At 50.5% G+C, this 12,265-nt stretch overlaps 1 protein-coding gene across 2 annotated transcripts in view; it reads right to left on the bottom strand.

Annotated features, from left to right (window-relative positions):
* The window catches only part of CDK5RAP2 (CDK5 regulatory subunit associated protein 2), a 186,840-nt gene that overhangs the window by 132,240 nt on the left and 42,335 nt on the right, over nt 1–12,265 (bottom strand). For both annotated transcript variants that reach the window (XM_007451495.1, XM_007451496.1), the window contains exons 6-10: nt 12,000–12,123; nt 9,365–9,519; nt 4,840–5,002; nt 3,266–3,319; nt 2,303–2,422 (exon numbers count right to left, since the gene is read on the bottom strand). In XM_007451495.1, the coding sequence (XP_007451557.1) occupies nt 2,303–2,422; nt 3,266–3,319; nt 4,840–5,002; nt 9,365–9,519; nt 12,000–12,123 (616 nt within the window). The remainder of the gene's footprint in view (nt 1–2,302; nt 2,423–3,265; nt 3,320–4,839; nt 5,003–9,364; nt 9,520–11,999; nt 12,124–12,265) is intronic.

Genomic DNA, 12,265 nt, shown 5'->3' with positions numbered 1-12,265 from the left:
CCAGGCACTTCATCTCTTTGAGACTTAATTCCCTCAACTATAGAACGAAGATACGACCACTCACCCAACCACAGCACTGTTAGGCTTGAACAACGTTAATAGGTACGGGTGCTAAAGTGATGCCCGGCTCACGCTAAGAGTTACTATTATTGTCCACAGAGATGACCCACCCAACCACCGAGCCTGGCTCTTCCCAGAACTCCTCACCCTCCAGTGACCCTCTCCTCTGGCCCAGAGTCAGCGAGGAACTCCCCTGGCCACACCCTGAACTCTGCCAGCAGCCGGAACTGCCCTACCACCGGTGCCCTGCACAGCAGAGGGTCTCCGACGACCACTGGGCCCTGAACTCCCAACACACGAGGCAAATCACACTGACCATGATTATGAACCAAATCTCCGCTGCGGCTGACACTGGTGGTTACTCAAACTCCTACCTCCTCGGCTTCCTCAACCCCAGTTTCCTGGTCAGCGTCCCACTCCTGCAGCCATTCCTCCTGCCCCCTTTGTGCATTCCTCTCCCTGTTCCTGAAATTTGCCGTCCCCCGCAGCCCGATGCTCAGCCTCCTTTCCTACCCCACGCTATCCTTGGATAAGTAGATCAACTCTCAGAATTTTCACTCGTATCTGTATACGACTGACTCCCAGACCTATACCTCCAGGCCTGGGCCTTCTCCAAGCTTTAGACTCGTGTATCCATCTGCCTCCTGGACTTCTCACCTGAGCGGTCCATGGGCTTCTCAAAGTCGGTACCTTCTCAACAGGCTCATCACCTCCACTGCCGCCCCCATCTCACCATGATCCTCCATTTTCTATGCTTTTAAGGGAGTTGGTGGCACCACCATATCCCTAGTCACACAGCCAGAAGTCACCCTTGACTGCTCCTTCTCGCAAGCCCTACGTCTAATCATCAAATTTCCCCAAATTCACTTCTACTTTTTAATTATTTCTAGTTGTATTTCTTGAATAAGCCCCACCCCTCCACTCCTACTTCCTGTGACCGCTGCTCTAATTCAGCCTTTCTGGATTAGGGGGCTCTCACCTCAGCTACTGGCCCCCCTGCCTCCGTTATCGCCCTTCTGCCGTCCCCTTTCCCAGTACAGCCACAGGCTGCTCTCGGATGCAAACGTGACCACACCCCTCCGCTCGAAGCCTTCAGGGGCCTTGCTACCCTCTGAGTTCCACCACCTCCGCTGCCCCTTGCAACCTCTCCAGCTTCTCTCGCCTCACTTCAGCTCTGCACTTGATGCTCTGAGAACCTCAAACCGTTCTGTTTCCACAAACACACAAGGGGCTCTTTCCTAACGTAAGGCTCTGACCAGCATTCTCCCCTCTGCGCGAAATGGCCTCCCAGTCTCCGCCTCCCTTCCCAGCTAATTCCTGGTCCTCCTTTAAGATTCAGCTCAGACACCTCCTCCAGAAAGAAGCGCTCCCCGCTCCCCGCATCCACACCCTAACCTGGACTAGGCCCCCTTCCCTCCGCTTCCACAGCCCCCTGCACTTCCCTCAATCACAACACCTTCACGCTGTCTTTTTTCCCCACTAGACTGGCAAGCAGAGCTGTGTTTTCTTCTCTGTATCTGTGCCGAGGAGTTACTGAGACATAACTGATGGCTGTACTCGTGACAGGAGAACCACAAAGAACCATGAGCCACCACCTTGGATCCCAAAGGCAACAAGCCAGGTAGTGGAAGTCAAGGGCGACTTCTGGCTGGCACGACTAGGGATGCGGTGGTGCCACCAACGCAGGCAAGAGCAGAGAAAATGGAGTAGGATGGTGAGATGGGGGCGGCGATGGAGGTGATGGGTCTGTTGAGAAAGTGCCGGATCTGAGGAGCCTGCAGACCACCCAGGTGAGATGTCGCAGTCATGGCCTTGCCTCCCAAAACTCCTTTATCTCAATTTTCTGTTGTCTTTCAAAAGATTAGACCTACGCTGTCCAATATGGTGACAAAAGTCAGAGTTTAAAAATGTTAAATACCTTATTGCTATTTTTCTTTTATTGATTACATGTTGACATCTGGCATATATGTATTTTAAAGTTAATTTCACTTGTTTCTTTTTACTTCTTTTAATGTGGCTACTAGAAAATTTTAAATTACATACATAACTCGCATTATAGTCATACTGGACAGCGCTGAATTACTCTACAAAAGAACTTCTGACTACAGGACCCTTTCCCCACTTTCTATACTCATCTCAGCTCTCTTATAAACTTTTTACCTAAAGCTAAAAATTCAGGGTAAGACAGGCCTGTCACAGAAGCTAATAAAGAAAAATCTCACTTCAGGTGTATCAGACATACCTCTTTTTCCTTCGACTTTAGTGCCATGGTTAGACCCTGAATGGCTTTATCCCTCTTTAAACTATTTTTCTTTTCCGTAGCAATTTCTCTTTCCTTCTCTCTCAGGTCCTTCTGAAGTGCCTAAATTAGATTAGAAAAAGATTCACTAAGTTGATGCATTCTAACCAAAATGCACTGTAAATATAACTTTAAGAGCACACTCAAACGCAGTTATTCTATCATTCCTGTCAACCTGTGATTCATGTTTCCAAGTAGAGCTGAGAATCGTGGCATCAGCTCCAAGTTACTGTTTTACCACTCGCGGCAACAGGGCTGGGTGTAGGAAGGGGATCAGATCAGTTAAGACGATGACAGCTACTCCCGTGGAAAGGACTCCAACACCTTCTGGAATCTGAATACAGTCACAGCAGAGCCTTTGAAACCGTACCAGGTTATTTGGGGGAAATGACAGATCATTAATTTCACTCCTTAATGCTACAAAAGCCAGCAGAGAATTTGGTTTGATGGAGACCGAATATATACATTTATAGTCTGAGTTCATTTCTAAAGATATTCACCGCTGCCTCCCTCCCGGGCTGTTGTGAGAATCAAAGGAGATAATGGACGTGAAAGCACTTTCTACGCTGGCAGGCGCTACACAAATGGCGGCCGCTGTGACTAGGGGACCCTGCAGCAGTGGCTCTGCGACTGGCCTGGCAGGTCTGAATCCTTGCTACGCCTCTTCCAACTCTGTGACCCTGCGGACGGAGCCTCACCTCTCTGAGCCCCATGTGTTACATCTGCAAAATGGGAACGCCTACTCCAGAGTTATCGCAAAGGCTACTAAACCCTCCTCTCTGACACACCTAGAGGCTGACTCAACGAGTGACAGCTACTGTCACACAGGATTGTCTGTTGCACTCAGAAGAAAGCAAGAGGCAGGGGTAAATCCTCAATACGTTTGTAAAAATTGCGTCAACATACCTGGACCCTCTCGTCAAAGCGATTTCTCTCCTTCTCCTCCTCCATTTGTGCAGCCTAAGAAAAGGCATATTCATTGGTGCCCGGAAGGGATCCACAATCCAGCAGCTTCCCCAGAACAGTCAGAATGAACACGGCATTTACTTTCTATTCCCCACCCCACTGCTGAGGAACTCATGAAAACAAGCATCCGCTCCTTCTGTCTCCCCGGAAATGCACCCGAGTTAAGAAAATGTAAAGACGAGCAACCCGCACTGGCTGACCACCAGCCCCATGGAGCGTGAACCAAAGAGCCACGGGATGGCGCAAAAGCCACTGAAGCACAGCGCCCGCAGGGCGAGAAGGGCCGGGAGGAGGAGCAGACGTGGGCTAATCACAGCCAACAACTAGCCGGGGAGGCCGGAGGGTTCGCTGCTGTGGTCGGGACGAAGGAGACCCTGCTCTGCAAAGCGACTGAGACAGTCCATGAGCGCTGAGACGTCCCCTGGCGTTTAGGGACCACACGCAGCAGCCACCCTGGGTCCAACCAGGACCGGAAGGCCGCTACCAGGCCTGCCTGCACCTCCAGGCCTGCCCACCCGCTTCAAAACAGGGCATGGAGGCGGCCTGGGGGGGTGGGGGGCAGGGGTCCAGGGGGATTTTGGGGTCTCTACCAGTGACCCACCTCTTGGAGCCTGGGAAAAACATCACAACGCCTCTGAGCGTGTTTCTCTACCCGACGAGGGGACCGTGATCTCTGCCTTGCAAGGTGCCAGGATTAATTGAGGTGCATGCTGACACCCTTCGAGTGCTGCCAGGCCCGATACAAGTTGTTTCCCTTCCCCGCTGCCTCTGAAGTTTCGACCGAAGGTGGCCTCAAGTCTACCTCTAACCACAGAGACAAACCAAACCCAGTGGGTGCAAATAAAGTCCCCGGGCATCGACAAATTAACCCATAGGAAAACAGAGGCGTGCGGGTGTGGACTATTTTTTTTGTTTGTTTTTTGGGTTTTTTTGAAGTTTTTTTTTTTTTGGCTGCGTGGCTGCATTGGGTCTTAGTTGCGGCACGCAGGCTTTTTGTCGTGGCGCACGGGCTTCTCTCTAGTTGTGGCGTGCAGGTTTTTCTCTTCCCAAGTTGTGGCACATAGGCTCCAGGGCGTGTGGGCTCTCTAGTTGTGGCGTGCGGGTTCCAGAGCACGTGGGCTCTACAGTTTGTGGCACGCGGGCTCTCTAGTTGAGGCGCGCAAGCTCAGTAGTTGCGGGTTTATTTGCCCCGCGGCATGTGGGATCTTAGTTCCCTGACCAGGGATCGAACCCGCGCCCCCTGCACTGGAAGGCGGATTCTTTACCACTGGACCACCTGGGAAGTCCCTGGACTGTTTTTTTCAACTGATTCTACATGAACACGAGACTGGAAGGATAAAAAAAATGCCAGGGCCCCCGACAAAGGAGCTTCCTGGTAATTCCTCAGCAGACAACAGGGAGCTAATATTTTGAAGGCCACTGTGCGCAAACCCTGGGGACTGAATGTGCATCCATTCCCCACAGGGGGATCAGGTCTGCTAATTAAAGTCCCCCTCCATGTCCCATCACCTCACCTCGGTCCCTTTCTCCTCATCTCCCCTCAGAGCAGCAGAAAGTCCTCGGAGCTCTCCAGATGACACGTTTTCATCTGGAGATGCCATCCGAGAGCTCTCCTCTTTCAGGCACTGAATTAAAGCTTCTTTGCTCTTCAAAGACAGCTTCAACTCCTCAATCAGTCTGAAAGAGAACAAAATTTAAATATTAATTCTAAGCTGTTCTCTTAGCTCAGTGTAGCAGGAGGAGGTAGGTAACAGGGCCAGACGTCTTCAAAGTAGACGCGTCCAACGACCGAACATAAACGGAACCGCATTTTGCAGGTGGGAGATTTGGGGCCAGGATTCACCTCCAGCCCGGCACTGGTCAATCCATCCTCTGAGCTGCCAGACTACGGTCTGATCGAGTCACACTCCCACTCAAAGACTTTCATTGGCCCCCACCATCGACAGCAGTGGATTACGAATTTGGGGGGTGGGGGGTGGGGGGGTGGCAAGAAATCTCTCCCTAAGGAATCTGTTAGTGAGACTCAACAAACATGACCAGTAAAGCAGAACAGTTCCAGTGAGCGTGAAAACCAGAGAGCGTCTTGCCAAGGCTTCCCAGGGCAAAGTCTAAAACAGACTGGCTTCCAAAATAAAGGCCAAACTCCTCAGCAAGGCGATCGCGGCCCTGTCTTTTAGGGCCTAGTAGATCAGAGGTGCTGCTGACGGCGTCCGTCTCGCCTCTCACAGGAAATGATCACCCTCTTCATTGGCTCTCAGAGCCTCCCTCCCAAGCCTCTCCAGGAGCTGGGCTGCCCTGCGCATACCACTCCCTCTACCCAGAATGCCCTTCACACCTCTGCTCCCGCCTCCACCTGATAAACACCCATTCATCCTGCCACCACCAGTGAGGCGTTACCTCCCCTCAAGACCCCAGAGGCCCCTCTCAGGAAGAGCTGAGCACACCCTTCTCCGGGCCACCGAATTACCCCTGACCACGGCCAAGTTATTTAACCTCTCTGAGCCTGCACTGCCTCGGCTATAAAGTGGCCATAGCTTGCTTATGTGGAATGGAGATAAGATACTTAAAATGCTGCACAACTCCAGGCACATGGCAGAACTCAACAAATAACAGTGGCCATATGGCTATAATTACTTTTTTCTTAAACACTGAGCAATTAGCATTTTGTCAAAGGACCCTCAGAAGAGTCTCTCCAGCTAAGCCTAGAAAGCAACTCAGTAGGGTAGAAAGAGCAAAGCCTTGGAAGTCTGAGAGAGCTTCCCGAGCTCCCAAGGCGAAGGTGAGGAGTGAGCTAAAAGCAGTTAAAGTGCCTAGCAATGCGTATTTGAGTATCTGAAAATTTGTGTCCACCCAAAATTCCTATACTGAAATCCTAACCCCCAAAGGTGATAGGATTAGGAGGTGGGGCATTCGGGAGGAGATAAGATCTTGAGGGTGGAACTCGCATGAACGGCAGCACAAATGGAGCTCCAGAAAGATCCCCCACCCCTTCCGCCAGGTGGGGACACAGTAAGAAGTCTGCGACCTGGAAGGCCCTCGCCCAACCATGCTGGCGCCCTGATCTCGGACTTTCGGCCTCCAGAACTGTAAGAAATAAGCTTCTATTGTTTGTAAGCTACCCAATCTGTGGTATTTTGTTATGGCGCCCCAAAAGGACTAAAATAATTGGGTACAGAGGGAACCGGGCAGCACTAGCACGGTGCCCCCCAAAACTTGGAGGAGTAAGACTGCCCTCTAGGGGTTCAACTTTGAAATCATCACACAGTCAACTGGAGAGGTAAAAAGTCACCAAACTATACACTTAAAATGGATTCGTCATGCCGCATGCAACTTATACTGCGATAAAATTGATTTGCTTTAGTTACCTTAAAGCAAGTTCTAGATAGGGATGCAAATGAGCAGGGAAGGCCTGTGGGGACTGCAGCCAGCCTAGTGCACCAGCCCGCCTAAGAGAGTAGCCTCAGTCCAGCAAGACCCTGGCCCAGTCCTGCCACGCCTTCCAGGTTTTCAAGAGAAGCTGGAAATCTAGACTTTCACGTGAAATTAGGTGTTTTTTTTTTTTAAACATCGGCAATGAATTCCATCTTTTCAAAGTACTGTTTGGGTCAAATAAAACATGTCTGTCGGCCATACTGACCTGCAGGGCTCCTCGAGGCTGACTGTCTCAGAGATACGGACTAGCTGCAAGGTCCAGTTGAAGTAAATCAAGGAGCTAAAGCATGTACCTTTGAAAAGGGTGGCGGGAGGCCAGGACACGGGCAGTGTCCATCCTGGTGAGGGCCCTGCTCAGCGGTGGTGGTCAGTCACGTGGCAGACCTGGATCCAGCCCCTGCTCCGTCCAATTCACTCACACCTCTGACCTCAATTTAGCCCCCTGGGCAGGCCTGCCTTCAGGGAGGGAACACACTGATCCTAGTCCCAGGAGAGTTCCACCACAGAGGGCCACACCCAAGCGAGCGGGCAGAAACCCAGAGCTGGCTGCCGGCAGTGTGGCTGAGGCACCTCTATCCCTGAGAGACGGGTGCACTTGCAGGACTGACACATCACGTTTCGGTGCCTCCCCAGCCGGACCGACAGGTGACCCCAGGAGCAGGCAGTCTTAGGGAGGCCCCGACCTGATCACCCACGTCCATGGAGACCCCACTGCCCAGACCACAGTCAGTGCTCAGCAAGCATTAACCTTCCCCAAAAGGGCTCCGCCGGCCGAAACGACGGGCAGCCCAGCTTCTACAGAGCGTGTGCTGACAGGGGCCGCGGCTGCTCTGAACTGTGCCACACGCCCCACCTTTGAGGGTGCCTCACCCCAAGCCCAGAGCTCTCCTCTCCTAAGCTCTCCCTGCCCCACACCCAGGCAGAGCTGATCACTCCCTGGCTTTTGTCACAGCCCAGACCCGGAACTTACCTCCAGCACCAATCGTGACTTTCTGTTTTTAACGCGTGTTCCCTCCCCCACGTGGGAGCTCCACATAAGGAAGACAGTGTTCACCTCTGCATTCCTGGCAACCAGGCCGAGGCTAGGCTCAGCAGCTGGGGAAGGAATGAACCTGCATCTCCTTTAATTCAGGCCTTACTCCACAGGCCCAGCATCTCCTGGACGCTCCTCTTGGTGCCTGCAATCCCTCAACCCAATGTGTCCCAACTGAAAGCTCATCTTCCCACCTCCTCCACCCCAAAACATCTCCTCTTTCTCCCCTTTTCCCACAAACTCAGCAAACTGCCCTCCCATCCCACCGTTGCTCGTGCTCAGGACCTGGGTCGGGGGGACCTCTGCGGCCTTTTCCCTCATCCACAGATCCAGCAGCCATCAAGCTCTCAAGCCATCATGCCAATCCAACCTTCCCAGTATCTCTGCCTGCTCTTCCCCAACCCGAGTTCTGTCACCTCGGTCCTCGCCACCATCACCTCTTATCTGAACTTCAGCATCATCCCCCCTGCCAATCCATCCTCCAGGGGGCAGCCAGAGGGATCTCTCTCAATTTAAATCTGATCCTGTCATTCCCCCCACCCCCATCCTTAGCTCTTCAGTGGCTCCTCGCATGCCCTGAGGACAAAACCCAAACTCTACCAAAAGGCCCACAGGACCTGCCCCCGCTTCCCTCTCCCCAGCTCCTCCTGTCGCCCCCCAACTTCCAGACCACGACACTCGGCCTGGCTGTACCCTTCCAGTTCCTTGATCGCGCTTTAGAACAATTTCTGTCGACTTCCAAACTAGCTTGGCTCTTCAATGGATGGGCCAGAGGTTAGCCGGAAGTCTCACTTCTGTTCAGTTAACTCAACCTTCCACTTAGTAACCACCAAAGCAAGGCAAGAGTATCAAAATGCAAGAACGGTAAAGAATAAAACCTCCACCCTCTCCTGACCAGTTTTGATTCAAAGTTTGGTTGCAAGACATAAGGGGCATTAAAGATTGCCGAAAAGCCGTATGGCCCACCCACTTCTCTGGACCAAATGGCACACGTTTTATTTCTGGACCACTGAAGAGCTCTGTACTTGGTCTACATTGTTTTGGTCCCTCGCACTGTACTAATCTGGGCCCTCAGCCTGCATTAAAAGATATGATGGAAAACAGGTCACAAAAAATTCACTAGTATTTTACTGTGGGGATGGAGTCACTTACTGCTCCCCTTGGGAAAATCTACAAGAGAAATGTCTCTCTGACAATGACAAGTAAAACTGGGCTTCTCCCGAGTTACTAGCTTGTTTTGTCTTGTGAGCAATGTGACTCTTATGTCCACCAAAATTGTTTTTCCCTTGTTCCTTTGGCTACCAGGAAGCTTATAGCCAAAACCTGAATGCTAAATTTAGTATCTGAGTAGAACTTTTCAGCATGAACTTCTGTCTACTAATTCTATCTCTGTCCTCACATCACTACCCTATTCCTTTCCCTTTCACCCTGATTTTATCCCTAGTTTTCTCACTATGGGGAACAAGTAGAAAAGGAAGGGGAAAAGGGTAGGAAGGCAACAACTCTTTCCATTTTTTTTGGATCATGCTGCCAGATAAAAGGATGTCAGAGCATCACAGGGGTAAGAGCCAGACCTGTCCTTCTCTTCCAGGACCAGAGCCATCTCCAGATCCCCCTCGTGCATCTTCTTCATCTCTGAAAGCTTGCTTTCCAAGCTTAACCGAAGAGCCTTCTCTGTTTCTGTTCCAGCGAAGGCCTTTTCCAGCTCTGCTTGGGCGGCTTTCACATCCTAGAGTTAAATTAAACGCATTTGATGCAATTTTTCAATACAATTGGGAACACTTTGAAAGGAAATTGGATTAAAATATAAATATTTATGACTTTTTCTCCAGCACATTTCCCCTCTCTGAATTGTACTACACATGGCGAGAATCAGTAATAAATACATTCACCAGCCACTTTTCCCCTCTTGTATCCTGAAGAGTAATAGGCATTTCCAATGGAAAAGACTACAAGAACCGTATTTTGGGTTTTGAAAAATCCGATCAATATTTAGTTTCAATGAGAACGAGGAGAAATGTGCCTCTCGACACCTAAACATACATAAATTCCTAGGAGTCACCATAATCTCCATACAAATTCTTCCCACACCCCACTGCCCCCTCACTATTTTTAAGATAATGACTACACAACTCTAAAGTGCATTTTCTGTATCTCCAAGGTGATTTAGGTGGTAAAAAACTCTTATGTTCTTTCTGAGAGCTCAGAGAAGCCAAAAAGGAAATTGCCTAAATCACGCAGGCAGCGTCTGTGTTAGGGAAAAAGGTCCTGGTGCTCAGGAAAGTGACCGAACAGTAGATGTGAGTCTTCAAGCCCTCATGCCACTGCCTCTGACTGCATCACAAAGATGAAGGGCAAATCGAACTGGATTCAAAACACAGCTCTCCCACCACTTATTTGCTGGGTGACCTTGAGTAGCCCCTTAACCTCTGAGCCCGTTTCCCAACCTATAAAACAGGGATAACCACCGTCTCAAAGAGTTTCTGGGAGACTGTCAAATGCCTACTGCGTCACAGGAAGCTCAAAATACGCTGGCTTCCTCTTCCCTGCCCTGCCCTCCACGGTGCTTTGAGCAAGGAGCTTTACTTATACTATCTTTGATCCTCACTCAATCCTAGAAAGTTACATACTGACAGAGAGCCTCGACCAGCCCAGAATGCAGGCTCTACAACCAGACCACCTGGCATTTACTACCTGGGTGACCGTGTGCCAAGTGACTTGGCCACTCTGTGCCTGGTTTTGTTCTTAAAAAGGGATAGTAAAAGCATTTACCTCATACGTTTACTGAAGGGATGAACTAAGTCAGTGTATGAAAAGGCTGAGAAGGGTGCCTCGGACATGGTAAGCCCTCCATAAATCGTTAGTTCACTGCGGTTATTACAATTACTCTTGCAGGGCAGACACCACTGGCCTCATTTCACAGATGAAGCAGCAGAGGCTCAGAGAAGGCAAATGTCTTCTCCAAGGTGACAAGCTAGTGATAGAGCAGGGATTCAGCCCAGTACTGTCAGTCACGCTGCTACCCTAAAACCTGGGGAAGCACTTACCAGGAAAAATAAGATGACTGAACCAACAGATTAAGTCTCTTCAAAGTCTCAGAATTACATTTTAACTAAAGTTCAGAATTCAGGCTCAGAAGACCCTCCTTTTGGTTTCAGCTCTACTGCTTATGACCAAGACTAAGTTTCCCAGCTCTCTGAGCCTGTCTCATCTGTAGTTTGGACCTAGGATCTACACACCCCCAGGGGGCTGATGTGAACATGACAAATGTGCAAATGAATCTGCTCTTTGTATCTAGAGGTGCTTTGTAGTGTCATTTCTCCTCTTATCTGCCAAAAAGAATCAGGGTTTTGGGTAGAGAAACAACAGACTTCAAAGATCAAGAATTAAAAGGAACTGGTATCACTCGACGATGAGCTTAATATGGAGGAAAGCTTTTCAACATCTAGGAGATAAAGTTGTTTGGCCAAGGAGCGTCCTGACTCCCACCACAGGCTGAAAATGGGGGGAAAGAAGAGCTACACACAGCGGCTCCCCGAGAGGAAGCAGGCAGTGGGCACAGGTGGGATGGAGGGATGGAGGGATGGAGGCTGGGCTCTGGGGACAGGGGCTACGTGGCCACGCATGGCCTATGAGTCAGGAAACCTGGATCCAGGCTTAGCTGTGTTAGGCGGGTCGCCTCCCCTCTCCGGGCCTCAAGCCTCAGCACCCTCTTCTGTAAAGTAAAGGAACTAAACTAGATAAAAAGAAGGGTGGTGTTGCAGCCAGGACACAGGCTGTAAAATCAGCTGTTGTAACTTAAATCCGGGACTAAACGTGGACTAGTTAGTATTTCTCTCTGTACTTCCGTGTCCTCATCTAGAGGATGGAGACAATAAAGGCCAGCGCGCCAGGTGTAAGGGTATAAATTCCATACGCAGAGCGCCTAGACCGGGGTTGGAGCGCAAGAGGTGCTCAGCAACGGGGGGCTCTTCTCCCTGCTGAAACCCTGACAGTTTATGACAAGAGGAACAAAATTCTGCCCACTCGGTTATGAACCCGCTGTAGCAAACACATTCTCCTCAGGGCTTCCAGACTTGCCTCTCTTTTTTTTTGGCCGCACCACGCAGCATGCGGGATCTGGTTCCCCGACCAGGGATCAAACCCATGCCCCCTGCAGTGGAAGCACAGAGTCTTAACCACTGGATGGCCAGGGAAGTCCCGACTTGCCTCTTCTAAAAGGAGTATTCTCTTGGTTAGGAGCTCTTCGACCTGCCGCACCTTCTTCTGAGCATCTTCCTTCACCCGCTGAATTTCAGAGCCACCCCCTGCGGTGAGGCTCTCAACTGCTTTGCTGCGAAAAGAGGCAAAGGCATAAAATGCACAAGAGTGACAGTCAGATGGTGATTCCAACCGCTCCAAAGAGACAAAGAATATTTGTTGGTCACTTCTCCCACAGACCAGTGCTGAGCTTTTTTTTTTTTAAATTAAGATTT

Source organism: Lipotes vexillifer, unplaced genomic scaffold (assembly GCF_000442215.2).
Source record: "Lipotes vexillifer unplaced genomic scaffold, Lipotes_vexillifer_v1.1 scaffold588, whole genome shotgun sequence".
NCBI lineage: Eukaryota > Metazoa > Chordata > Mammalia > Artiodactyla > Lipotidae > Lipotes > Lipotes vexillifer.
This window is presented reverse-complemented; position numbering and strand designations above follow the sequence as displayed.